Below are 13824 nucleotides of genomic sequence, written 5' to 3' on the forward strand. Positions count from 1 at the left end.
TACAACCATCTTCAAATATTGAAAGGGCTGCCACATGGAAGATGGAGCAAGCTTGTTTTCTCCTGCTCTGGAGGGTGGGACCCAAATTAGTGGCTTCAAGTTACAAGAAAGGAGATTCCGACTAAACATCAGCAAGAACTTTCTGAGAGTTAAGAGCTGCTTGACAGTGGGACAGACTCCCTCAGGAGGTTGTGGACTCTCCTTCCTTGCAGGTTGTTAGGCAGAGGTTGGATGGCCACCTGTCATGGATGCTCTAGCTGAGATTCCTGCATTGCAGCGGGATTGGATTAGAAGTCAATTGGCCTCCTCTTGTTTCTTGATCTTATTGACATTTGGTGACTTTTGACTCTGTTGATATGCAATCCCCTTATCTTCTCCTGTGCTTCCTCCTCCTCCTCCCCATCCCCCTTCTCTTCCTATCTTGTCCTTCATTTGACCAAAAACATACCCACCTAAGCTAAGAAAATAAGAACTCTGCTGGATCAGACCAAAGGCCTAGCTAAGCTAGCATCCTGTTTCCTATAGTGGTCAACCATAAGCCTCTGGAAGGCTTGCAAGCAGGATATGAGGTCAACAGCCGTCTCCGGATAGACCTTACAGATAGCATATCGCTATCGTGACTCATAACCATCTTGCCATTGTTAGCTTATTCTCCCTGAATTTGCCTCATCTTCCCTTGCCATCTAAACTTCCCATGCCATTTCACTATTCTGACACACTTTCACATCCTTCTTGAGGCAGATGGATGCCAACAACAAAGTTTTGGTACGTCTCAAGGTAATGTGCAAAATACAATACAGGGGGGAGGGGGGGACAGCTGAAAACAAAATAACAATAACAGCAGATAAAGGTTAATAGTAATAAAAAATATCTGTACCCCACTCATCTGACTAACTTGCCCTAGCCACTCTGGGTGGCTTCCAATGTATCGAAAAAGGTAATAAAACATTAAACCTTCCCTATACGGGTCTGTATTCAGATATCTTCTAAAAGTCAAATAGTAGTTTATTTCCTTGACATTTGATGGGAAGAAGAGAAGAAGAAGAGTTTGGATTTGATATCCCACTTTATCACTCCCCGAAGGAGTCTCAAAGCGGCTCACAATCTCCTTTCCCTTCCTCCCCCACAACAAACACTCTGTGAGGTGGGTGGAGCTGAGAGACTTCAGACCAGTGTGACTAGCCCAAGGTCACCCAGCAGCTGCATGTGGAGGAGCAGAGACGCGAACCTGGTTCCCCAGATTACGAGTCTACCGCTCTTAACCACTACACCACACGGGCATTCCACAGGGCAGGCGCCACTACCGAGAAGGCCCTCTGCCTGGTTCCCGGTAACTTCACTTCTCGCAGTGAGGGAACCGCCAGAAGGCCCTCAGAGCTGGACTTCAGGGTCCGGGCAGAATGATGGGGATGGAGACACTTCTTCAGGTATACAGAACTGAGGCCATTTAGGGCTTTAAAGGTCAGCACCAACACTTAGACTTATGCTTGGAAACGTACTGCAATGTATGTCTTTCAGTATGAAGTAGACACCCATGGCAGAGTTCCATCCATTCAGCTGTGAAAGCTTGTTAGAATAAAAATGTCTTCCATTGTTTCTGAAAAGCCCACTGTCCCATTTTTAGTGGGACATCCTGTATCCAAAAGCCAATCTAGGCTTCTTCTTTCAATCCCAGAATGTCCTGTTTTTTGGTCAAAGAGACACACACTCCAGTGATTGTCAGCAGGGTCACGCCAAAGAGCCTTCCAGTCCAGTGATCTGGCATGACTCTGCTGAATGCCAGACCGCCCGGCAAGAGCATCTAGATCAGGCATCCCCAAACTGCGGCCCTCCAGATGTTTTGGCCTATAACTCCCATGATTCCTAGCTAACAGGACCAGTGGTCGGGGAGAATCTGGGAATTGTAGTCCAAAACATCTGGAGGGCCGAAGTTTGGGGATGCCGGATCTAGAGAGAGGGTGAGTGGTGCAAGCAAGCGACGAGTGCTGGGAGGGTGAGGGCAAGTAGTGTGAGCAGTGAGAGGTGGCCGGGGGGGGGGTGCATCATGGTGGGTGTGGGTGTCCCAGATTTTGTTCAGAAAAAGTTGGAGCATTTGGGAAAGTGAAGAATAGTGGGTGCCTTCATATTTGGACTGGGATGCTGTTCCACAGAACAGGGGCAGCCAAACTAAGAGGCCTGCTCCAGGTTGCTGTGCCCTTTTGTGCAACACAGCCATTTTGGCCTCGCTGTCACGGACTGTGCTGAGGAGCTCTGCACTGAGAAGGAATGGTGGGAGCAACCCCCTCCCCCTGCTCCTGAATCTTTCCAGGAGCGGGAAGACAGTATAGATTTGAAACAGTGGTTTGCAGTGGGGCATAGTTCAGAAGGCAGAAGCTGGGAAATACTGGATGGGGAACAGGTAGGAAAAGAAACACTTGGAGAGAGAGGGTTAACAGATTCACAGTCATTGGACAGCATTTATCCACTCTTCTCAAGGTCAAGAAGAGCTCAGGAAGTCTCAGAACAGAAAGCGCAGAGGGTACAAGCTCAGATTACAAGACATAGAAGTTACGATGATTAATAGGGATGGAGGGGGTGTAAGTTTTAATTGAGAGCACCACCACTCTGGGTAGACACTTTCTTTTGTCCTTTGCTGTGTTTATTAAAGAAACTGGTAAGAATTCCCTTTTGTTTGATCTGCTCATTTATGGCCACAGGGGAGGAAGCTGATTCCCCAAAGCCTGACACTAGTGCATTAAAACCAGTTGAATTTTTTCCTTAAATTTCCCGCCCCCTGATGTGATCTTTGTGGATGATGTCTTCTCACAAATGCATGTGTGACTTCTCCCTTCCCCACCCGCAATCTGTTTCAGGATGCCAACGGTTCAGGATCCCCAGCTATCTCCACTATTGTGACTGACACACTCGCTAACGGAGACCAACGAACAACGTTAGAGACCAGAAGGCAGCTAGAAGCTGCCAGCAGCCCTCTGCCGTTAGACGCGGTTGCCAAAGAGGAGAAGGATGAGCACAGAGAGGAGAAGGACGGCCAAGGAGCCAAGGAGCAGGAGCGGAAGAACGCCAAGCAGACCCAGGGAGCCGACAGCGAAATGGAGAAGATGCGCTTAGACTTTGAGCTGACCCTTCTGAAGCGCCAGCACGAGGAGAATGACAAGCAGCGGCAACACGAGGAGAAGATGGAGAACATACGCCAGCACTTGCCATACAGAACCCCTGGCCAAGGGGACGAGGAGCAGCTCGGGAGCAAGTTGGACCCCATCACGGAAATTGAGCTAGAGAAGATGCGCATGGAATTTGAGCTGGCCAAGCTGAAGCAAATCTCTGAGGAGAATGAGCGGCAGCGGCAGCACGAGCGGAAAATGTACGAGGACAAGGAGAAGCAGCGGCAGCACGAGGAAACCATGGAGAAGCTGCGCCTGCGGCAAGGAAATATCCGAGTGGTGGGCCCAAAGGCGACGGGGAGCAAGGCAGAAGCCGCAGCCGAGTCGTTTTCTGAGACCTTTGGTGAGGTGGGGAAGATGAGGATAGAGCTGCAGCTGGCCATGGAAGTCTACTTGCCAGAGGTGACTGAAAAGAAGTCCCACTCTGAGCCTAGTGGGCAACAGGAAGGCCCAAAGGCTGAACAGCCACTGGAGAAGATCCTGGAGGCAGAAAGGCCGCAAGTGCCACCGGAACAGAAGACCGACGAGGTGACTGAGCACCTGGGTCTGCAGGTACCCCGCATTGTGGTGAGCGGAGCAGAGCCGGTGTGGTCAAGCAGCAGGTTAGACTTAGCTATCGAGACTGAGCTGGAGAAGAGGAGGATGGAGTTTGAGCTGACGAGGCTCAAATACGAACACGAAGAGAATGAGAGGCAGAGGCAGCATGAGGAGAAGATGGCACAGCTGCGCCAGCAGCAGGCGCCACTCAAGGAGGTAAAGGGGATACCGGGAGGTAAGAAGGGAGGTTTTGGTAATACCGGATCGCAAGCCTTTTTCTAGCCTTCTTGTATGCAGAGACCCTTTCACTCTGGCTTGCCTCTTACCTGCTCTGGTGGGGATGACTGTAAAATGCAAATAACATCCTATGACCAATACAGGCTCCTCCAGACGGGTGCTTTATTGCAGGTGGATTCCACAACATGTTACTGACACAATGGCAGCTCCCAAGTGGTGGGTTTTATCCTGCTCCAGTTTGTTCTCTGATGTTCCCACAGTGCTGCCACTTTATTTCAGTCTGGAAGGACTACAGCATGGCAAAAGCCAGACGGAAATAAACCAGAACGCTTGCGCTATATAAAAAAGTTACGGGATGTGAGCAGGAAACCGAGGGATCGGCACTAATCGGGAATGAACCAATGCGACCACTTGGAATATTTTGTAGGCACAAATGGTATTGACCATCCCAATAGCATCAGGAGCACAAATCATCACAACTGTGCAATTTAAAAAAAGATACATGGATGGGTCTCTTGTTAACGCAGCCTTTTCCTCTGGTATCTTAGAGTTACAGAACTGTTTTTACTATAATCTGACCTGTATTTTATGGCATTGCTTTTATATTGATATAGATGCCCGCTGCCCTCAGACCTTATCGGCAAAGGGTGGCATATAGTACTGATTTAAAAAATTAACTATGATCCCACACACACACCAAAAATGAGAGAAAATGGGAAGATGTGATAATGTGGTTAAGAGTGTTGGAGGCAGTTTGATGGTACTACTTTCCAAGTTTACAATTTTCAGGGGTAGTCCGGCGACATTTGGAAGAACCCAGGGTTCCTACCCCTGCTGCAGGGCCCTATGTTAAAACATCAAATGTACCATCAGATACCTGTGATCTTGCCAGCACAGGAGTCATCATTTATGGGTGACATTCCACTGGTGCTCCTGAATGTTTCCAGGCTTGTTGCTATTTCACTGCTGGTCACTGAGCTTGGGCACTGGTGGGTTTCACCCTTGGATGGAAATTTGAAAGGGACCAGGTTTGACTCCCTGTCTTCCGAATCCTGTTCATGCAATTCTTTTTCTTTCTTCCACAGTCTGAATGAGGAACGTGTGCCCTGTCTATTGGCTTCCTTCCTTCCTTCCATAGGCTGGGCTATCAGCGAATACACACAGAATGTCTCTCCCTTATAACTTTGAACCTCTGCTTTGCATTGCCTGTAGTATATTATACTTTGATTAAAACATGCTAGACTCTCTGCCTTGTGTTTTCCTCCATGAGATGTGTACAGGGAATGACCATTTTGCACGAGCTCAAAGGATGAGCAACCGTACATGTGCATGCCATTTTTGGACCCAGAGGAGGGCGGAATGGGGGCAGGGGCAGAACAGAGTGGGGTAGGTAGACTTATGTCTGCTCCAGCGATGTGCACAATGACCTGGAACACAATCGCTGGTGGTTGACAGTACTTAAAGGTAAAGGTAAAGGGACCCCTGACCATTAGGTCCAGTCATGACCGACTCAACTTGCGTTATTGGCCGTGGGAGCCGGCGTACAGCTTCCAGGTCATGTGGCCAGCATGACAAAGCCGCTTCTGGAGAACCAGAGCAGCACACGGAAACGCCGTTTACCTTCTGGAGAACCAGAGCAGCACATGGAAACGCTGTAGCGGTACCTATTTATCTACTTGCACTTTGACATGCTTTCGAATTGCTAGGTTGGCAGGAGCTGGGACTGAGCAACAGGAGCTCACCCCGTCACAGGGATTCGAACTGCTGACCTTCTGATCGGCAAGCCCTAGGCTCAGTGGTTTAACCCACAGTGCCACCCATGTTCCAGTACTTGCATAGCAAATACGGGTCTGGTTTTATGGGTAGGCGAGTTGGGCGCTTGTGCCAAGGGCCACACAGAAGAGAGAGCTTGATGACTTGATGTTTGCTGAGTGTATTGCCTGCTGTTAGCTAGAACAAAATTACTGAGAGCTAACTTTGGGTCAGGGGCACTGGCTATAGGGGGCAGGAAAGGCTTCTGCCCCCTCAATATTTCATGGCAGAGGGATGACCCCCCCCTCCAATATTGAGAGTGCTGTCATCCCCCACTACCCCTAGGCATGTGCTGGCATGCCTTCTGTGCCCCCCGCCGCGATTGCCACAGCATCTTGGCAGGCACCCACACATCCTGGCAGGCATGGCCCAATGGGGGGACCAGGGCGTCGCACATGTGACATCATGCATGCGCGACAGACCCTCCAATGTTGGGCCCAACTCAGCATGCCTGCTTGGGGTCCTTTTCATGAACATCTCTAGGGAACCCTGAGAACAACAGGACACTAGGTTTTTGCTGTCCTGAGCAAGCCATACCACTTGGCAACACGGTAAAACTGGCCATGGGAGGCAGGGAACAGAGGTGCCAAAAGCATTTCCTCCCAGGCTTGGCATTTCTCCTAGGGCAGCCCTGAGAAGATAGAAGTGTTAGACCATTAGATTCCAATCCTGGTTCATCTCCCAGCTCAAGCTTGACCTCTGGGAGTTTAACGGAGAGTCTACAGGGGCTTTTGGCATGTACATAGTACCACAGCTGTGCTGAAGAAGTAATACAGGCTCTGCCGGACTGTATGACTATTATTTGAGCTCGTCTGGGTCAGGTGTCATAATCCAGTGATGGGGAGCCTTTGGCCCTCCAGATGTTGTTTGGCTCCAACTCCCATCAGCCCCAGCCAGCATTTCCCATGTTCAGAGGGATGATGGGAGTTGTGGTCCAACAACATCTGAAGGGTGGTTATTTTTATTTTTATTTGTTAGTCGTTTTTCTCACACAGCGACCAAAACGACTTGCATTAAAAACCAACCGCAAGCAAAAATAGAAGTCTAAGAATATAGCAATAGATAATATTAAAACCTTTATTGTTAATGTACAACCTGTGTACAATGAAATTAACCAAGCCTCCCCCACCCCACAAACACTCAATCACATTGCACTCTGTGTGCTTGTCGCACAACACACCAACCCCAGAAGTCAGTTGCACTATATTATTTTCCATTCAGCAGCCTAACAGCCCACGGCTGGTTTTTAGCCTGTTGGTACAACTGATTATACTTCTATATCTCCTGGCCGAGGGTAGAAGATTAAAGAGGTGCTGGCCGGCGTGTGAATCGTGCCTGAGAATTTTTTTCGCTCTCCTAAGGCAATGATCCCTTGTGATGTCATCTAGCGGGCTCAGGGGACATCCCATGATATCATGTGCTGTGTTCACCACCCTCTGTAAAGACTTTCTGTACGTGGCTGTCAAGCCAACGTACCACACTGTGATACAATATGAGAGGACACTTTCTAATGTGGACGGGTTGAAGGAGATCATCAATTGTTGTTTAACACTGTTCTTTCGCAAGACCCTGAGAAAATGAAGTCTCTGTTGGGCCTTCCTAACCACCTGAGTTATATTGTTTTTCCAAGTGAGGTCTTCACTAAGGTAAACTCCCAGGAATTTGAAGGAAGAGACTCTCTCCACACAACCCCCCCCCCCCAATATACAACGGGGCTAGTTCCCCTCTCTTCCTCTGCAAGTCCAACACCATCTCCTTTGTCTTGCTAATATTTAGGTGCAAGTTATTCTCTAAGCACCATGTATATACTTTTTGAACCGCCCTCCTGTACGCTATAGAGCTATAAAATAAGAACCAGAAGCTTGGGGTACAGAGAGAAGTGTTTGCCTAACTAGATGAAGATGGTGCCAGGTGTACCTCCTTGGGGAGAGCATTCCACAAGTGGGGGGCCACTGCGGAAAAGGCCTGTTCCTGTGCTGTCACCTTCTGAACCTCCCATCGAGTGAGCCCACAAAGAAGGGCCTCAGAGTATTATCACAGGCGCTGGGTCAGTTCATGTCAGGAGACGTGGTCCTTGAAGTACTGCAATCGTCAGCCACGTATGGCTTTATCAATCAAAACCAGCACTTTGAATTTAGGCTCTCTATCCCTGGCATAATGGAGAAATCAGGTTGCCATTTATTTCACAGCACATGCCTACATGGAAATGAAATCCCACCATATTCAATAGGGCTTACTCCCATCCCAGGTAAGTATATAGGGGATTGAAGTCACAGCCTGTTCATATCCTACCCCTTCTCATTTGTAAACAATATGTACTTTGGGCTCCAGTTTAGTTAATCACACTGTTAGATTAATCTGTTCCCAACATGTTGATCAAGTAAAAAGGTGCTCCCCCATTCCAATTTTGCCCAGCAGATTTCAGCTAAACTCAACCCAAAGGTCATATACACCACTTCCAGATGTCGCCCAGCTCCTCCTCAAGCAAGAAAATAAAAGTAATGCAGGAAGTTTGGGTCCCTTGTAAATACTGTATGCAAAAAGTAGCCCATGTCTTTTGCAAGCGCATGCATGCAATTTCCGAATGCAGCTGGATGTTGAAGTTTCAGGCTTCGAAAAGCTGCAAGGCAGAGCTTGTGGTTCAACTGTGGATCGACTAATTGTGTTCTTCTGCTGAGATGACGGAGTTCTTTTTGCCTTTTACGCAGTTGGGACACATAAAGGCTGTTGGAGAGGGGTTTGTTGTTGCTTTTAGGAAACTTCTTTTATATACCGTATATAAAAAAAGGTTTAAGAAAATGGGAGGTGAAACTTGGGTGGAGTTAGTAAGAATTAAATATGTTCATATAACACACACACACAGACAGAGAGAGAGAGAGAGAGAGAGATTGTGGGGCTAGAAACCAAGCAGAGCTGCTGCCAGCCAGTGTTGAAAATACTGACCTAGATGGGGACCAAAGGTCTGATTCAGTATAAGGCAAATTCCTAAGCTCCTTAGTAAACACTCTTCTCCCTCTCCACAACTGTCTCTAGCAATTCTGCAAACGTATTTTTCAAGGCTCTTTTTTTTTACTGACTTAGAAAGGAGAAGTGGAACTCCACCTGTCTGCACTCACAGTCCTTTAAAACAGGCCGCACAGAGAGACAGAGACTCTCCCTTCCAGCATTCACCATTCAATAACATTTTCTCATTCATTCTTTGGTGAGACATGTGCGGCTTAATTGGGGCAGATAAATACAAATAAATAGTTCGCTGAAGTTGCAGCGAGGGAAGGAAAAGTTGCTCGCTCACAACTTGGAGACAAAGCATCACATTGTTTAACTCGCAGAGGAGGAGGAGAGGAGACCAGATAAATATGAAGTCAGTGGAGACGGTCAGCATGCCTCTGGCTACATCTCCTGACAAAGGGGCTTGTTGTCCTCCTAGCCGCCTGGTCTGTTGTGAATGAATAAGGCAACAACTCAATTTAAGACACAGACTGTCCGTTACACATACAGCTGGCTGCTTTGTGCCCGCAGATCACAAAGGCAAGGAGGGGAGGAGACTGGGATCAGAAAGAGGAAGCGCTGGTCATTGTTCCAAAAGATATATGGAGTGGTGGCCAACTTTTTCAATGAGGAGGAGGAAACACATAGCCCGACAGCCAGTTGCGCACAGCTTTCAGACCATAGGAAAACAACCGTAACCAATCTGAGGAACCATCATCAGATGTTGTTTTTTCAGAGGCACCTTCCTGTGCTATCAAGCATACTCATGTGTGAGTTAAAGATAGTGGTGTGGCAAAACTAGGGAAGGGCTGGGGCTCAGTGACGGAGCATCTGTTTCCCATGTGGAAGGTCCCACATTCAATCCCTGACATCTCCACATAGGACTGGCAGAGAACTTTGCCTAGAAGCCTGGAGTGCCTCAACGGGCAGACAATACAGAACTGAATGGACCAATTGTGCTGACCTTTAAAGCCCTAAACAGCCTCGGTCCAGTATACCAGAAGGAGCGTCTCCACCCCCCTCGTTCTGCCCAGACACAGAGGTCCAGCGCCGAGGGCCTTCTGGCGGTTCCCTCACTGCGGGAAGAGAAGTTACAGGGAACCAGGTAGAGGGCCTTCTCAGTAGTGGCGCCCGCCCTGTGGAACACTCTCCCACCAGATGTGAAAGAGATAAACAACAATCTGACTTTTAGAAGACATCTGAAGGCAGTCCTGTTTAGGGAAGCTTTTAATATTTGATGAATTATTGTATTTTAATATTTTGTTGGAAGCCGCCCAGAGTGGCTGGGGAAACCCAGCCCGATGGGCGGGGTACAAATAAATTATTATTATTATTATTATTATTATTATTATTATTATTAGTAGTAGTAGTATTAAAAGGCAGCTTCCCATGGTTACATGTCTTTAGGATATATGGAATTATTTATACATACAGTATATATTACCTGAGCATAAAATGGAGGGGCTCACGAAAGTCTGAGGGCAGAAACCGCCTTATCGCAGACATCTGGGAGGTATTCTGGGAGCTTTTCTTTTCCGACAAGCAAGATTAAAATGCTTTAAATAAATATAAAACAACTGAACGCATGCATCATCCTGTGGGCTAGGACGGGGAGGGGGAGAGAAGTACATGCTGCGCTAGAACTATTGTTTTTATTCATATACAGTTAAAACCTATGCAGTTAATCGAAAAAGATTCCTTTAATCAGGTAACAGATTTTTATTTTATTTTTTGAAATGGTGAAAAGTTATAGTTTATGGTGGCAATCCAATAGGCCTGCTCATTTTTATCACTGGGATGATAGGTTGGGATGATAGAAAAGAGGGATAAGACAGAACACAAAACCTCCGCCACATAAATATTACGGTATTTTGCAGATGAAGCCTACATGTTTATATACCAACCTGGGACTCAGCTACATTAGTAAAAAAAGAAAACCCAAAGTTATAAATGTGTTAGAACACTGTGACACCAGATGGCGCTGTAGAGCTGAAATGGGAACTTTATGAAATTTTACATTGTGAGCTTTAAAAAGTTTTTTTAAAGCAATTTCAGAACATTTTTTATAGCTGTGTAGATGCAGCCCAGCATTGCAATAGGCACTATAAATGAGGCCTTTGAGCTAAAAACCCACTTCCTTTTGCCATTTGCTCGGCATTCAGAGTATGGAAATTAGGTTCTCTACTACTGAGCGATGAGCCAGTGGTAGCAGCAGGCGGGCTGTGATGTCACAGTGAGGCATCTATGACATGTGGCAGGTTACAGAAGTGCATCATGGGACAGTGAGAGCCTAGTGAAACAAAAGGCTGCCTAGTGTGGTGTGCAGCCTTGTTATTCACACACCTACTGCCTTGAGCTTCGATCGCTTATGGTAAGAATGGTTATTCCTCCATTATCCTCTGTCTTGCTCTTCCTTCAGGAAGCTCAGAGCTGTTTGGACAGGGCTCTGAAGGAGCCTTCTACCCAAGCACTGACCGCAATGAGAGCTACTCACCTTTAATAAGAGGCCCACCCACACTGGTGTTTTATTGTGGGTGGATTCTGCAACACGTTCTGGGCACAACAGTAGTGGACTGTTGTTGTTTAGTTGTTTAGTCGTGTCCGACTCTTCGTGACCCCATGGAGCAGAGCACGCCAGGCACTCCTGTCTTCCACTGCCTCCCACAGTTTGGTCAAACTCATGTTCGTAGCTTCGAGAACACTGTCCAACCATCTCGTCCTCTGTCGTCCCCTTCTCCTTGTGCCCTCAATCTTTACTGGGATAAATTCTGCAAGTCAGGCGGCTGGCTGAAGCAGCGCAGGAGGAAGATTTCACTATGGAAGTGTAATGCGGGAATTACTGGTGCTTGCTTGCAAAGGAGAAAGAGAATGTTCAGCGAGCCTTTTGGTGACCTGCAGCAACACGACTGGAACTTCACATCTTTTCCTTTTGCTCTTTCCACAGCCTTCTGGGGGAAGCCATCATTTCCTGTTACCTCATGACCAGTTCACCTTGTTCCTGTATTGCTTCATCTTCATACACGTCATCTACATAGCAAAGGAACTGGTGCTCTTCTTCATTAAGAAGCACGAGATGTTTGCCATTGGTGTCATCCTCATATGTGCCATTAAAATATTCTGGAAGTAAGAGTCTTTGGCATGTATGGCTCACAGGGCCCCGGCAATGCACCCAGAACCAGCATTTTCACAGACTTTATTTAATGCAACCTTCCTCTTTGCAGCCCTGTTGCCAATACCCACAACACATGCACAAAATGCAAACCCACCCCATGCACTGCAAAAAACAAACAAAAAACCCCAGTTCTGTCAATCTTTCTCTGGCCCCAAAGAAAGAAGTTGATGCAGCCTAGAATAGCCTTAGCTTTTTTGCCGCTGTATCACACTGTGGGCTCTTGTTAAGCTTGTGGTCTACCGAAACTCCTAGATCCTTTTCACACATATTACTAGCAATCCAGGTGTTCCCAGTTTTATATTTCTGCAGCTGGTTCCTCCTGCCTAAGTGTAAAACCTGAGATTCATCACTATTGAAACTCATTTTGTTAGTTTGGGCCCAGCTCTTCAATCTGCATCTTGAATCCCGACTCTGCCTTCTGCAGCATTGGCTACCCATCCCAGTTTGGTGTCATCTGCAGATTTGATGAGCATTCCTTCATCCCATCAATTAACATCTTTATAAATGACTTGGCGGGAGAGCGGGGTAGCAGTACATGTGAATTACTAGCAGTACATGTAAAATAGAAAAAAAATCCTTCAGTAGCACCTTAAAGACCAACTAAGTTTTTATTTTGGTATGAGCTTTCGTGTGCAAGCACACTTCTTCAGATACACTTGAAACAGAAGTGTCAGGCCCTTATATATATACAGAGGGTGGGGGGTGGGGGGGAATGGGTGATGGGCTGATGGGAGTGGTAAACCTGTAGATGGCTGTTAACGACTGCTGATGACTGCAATTAGTCCGGGGGGGGGGAAGCAAGGGCTGAGGCGCTAAAGAAAGCTTGATCATGCATAGTGAGATAAGAATCCGATGTCTTTATTCATCCCAGGTGGTTCCATGGTTTTAAGCTTGGTAATGAGTTCCAATTCAGCAACTTCTCTTTCCAGTCTGTTCCTGAAATTTCTCTGTAATAAAACAGCTGCTTTGAGATCTTGTATAGAATGTCCTGGGAGATTGAAGTGTTCTCCTACTGGTTTCTCTGTCTTATGGTTCCTGATGTCAGATTTATGTCCATTTATCCTTTGGCGTAGGGTTTGGCCTGTTTGTCCAATATAGAGAGCTGAAGGGCACTGTTGGCATTTGATGGCATACACAATGTTAGAAGATGAGCAATTAAATAGTCCTGAGATGGTATGTTGGATGTTGTTGGGGCCAGTAATGATGTTGTCCGGGTGTATGTGGCAGCAAAGTTGGCATCTGGGTTTATTGCAGGCTCTGGTACCAGTGCCCATGTTAAGTCTGGTGGTTGTATTATTGTGGGTGAGGAGTTGTTTAAGATTGGGTGGCTGTCTGTAGGCAATGAAAGGTCTTCCTCCCAGAGCTTGAGAAAGGGAGATGTCATTGTCCAGGAGAGGCTGTAGATCTCTGATGATGTGTTGTACTGTTTTAATTTGGGAGCTGTATGTGATGACTAGTGGTGTTCTGTTATTTTCTTTTTTTGGGTCTGTCTTGTAGCAGGTTCTCTCTAGGTATCAGTCTGGCTCTGTTGATCTGTTGTTTAACTTCATCAGGTGGATATTTTAGTTCTAAAAAGGTTTGCTGTAGATCTCTTAGGTGAGATTCTCTGTCTGTAGAGTTGGAACAGATGCGATTGTAACATAGGGCCTGGCTGTATACGATGGATTGTTTGGTATGTTTGGTATGGTAGCTAGAAGCATGTAGATATGTTTGTCGGTCAGTTGGTTTTCTGTATAAGGTGGTGTCTATACGTCCATCCTGTATTTTTATAGTAGTGTCCAAAAAATGTATTTCTTGCATAGATTGGTTCATTGTTAGGTTGATGGTGGGGTGAAAGTCATTGAATGTCTGGTGGAAGGTTTCCAGGGTCTGTTGTCCATGTGTCCAGATATTAAAAATATCGTCAATGTATCGTAG

General features: G+C 46.8%; 1 protein-coding gene across 1 annotated transcript; it reads left to right on the forward strand.

Annotated features, from left to right (window-relative positions):
* Positions 1-741: 741 nt before the first annotated feature.
* Positions 742-11862, forward strand: LOC118082680 (golgin subfamily A member 6-like protein 22). The gene is made up of 3 exons (XM_035110494.2): positions 742-777; positions 2853-3914; positions 11680-11862. The coding sequence occupies exons 1-3, from the start codon at positions 742-744 to the stop codon at positions 11860-11862; spliced, it is 1281 nt and encodes a 426-aa protein (XP_034966385.1).
* The last annotated feature ends 1962 nt before the right edge of the window (positions 11863-13824 follow it).

Source organism: Zootoca vivipara, chromosome 3, assembly GCF_963506605.1.
Source record: "Zootoca vivipara chromosome 3, rZooViv1.1, whole genome shotgun sequence".
NCBI classification, from domain to species: domain Eukaryota; kingdom Metazoa; phylum Chordata; class Lepidosauria; order Squamata; family Lacertidae; genus Zootoca; species Zootoca vivipara.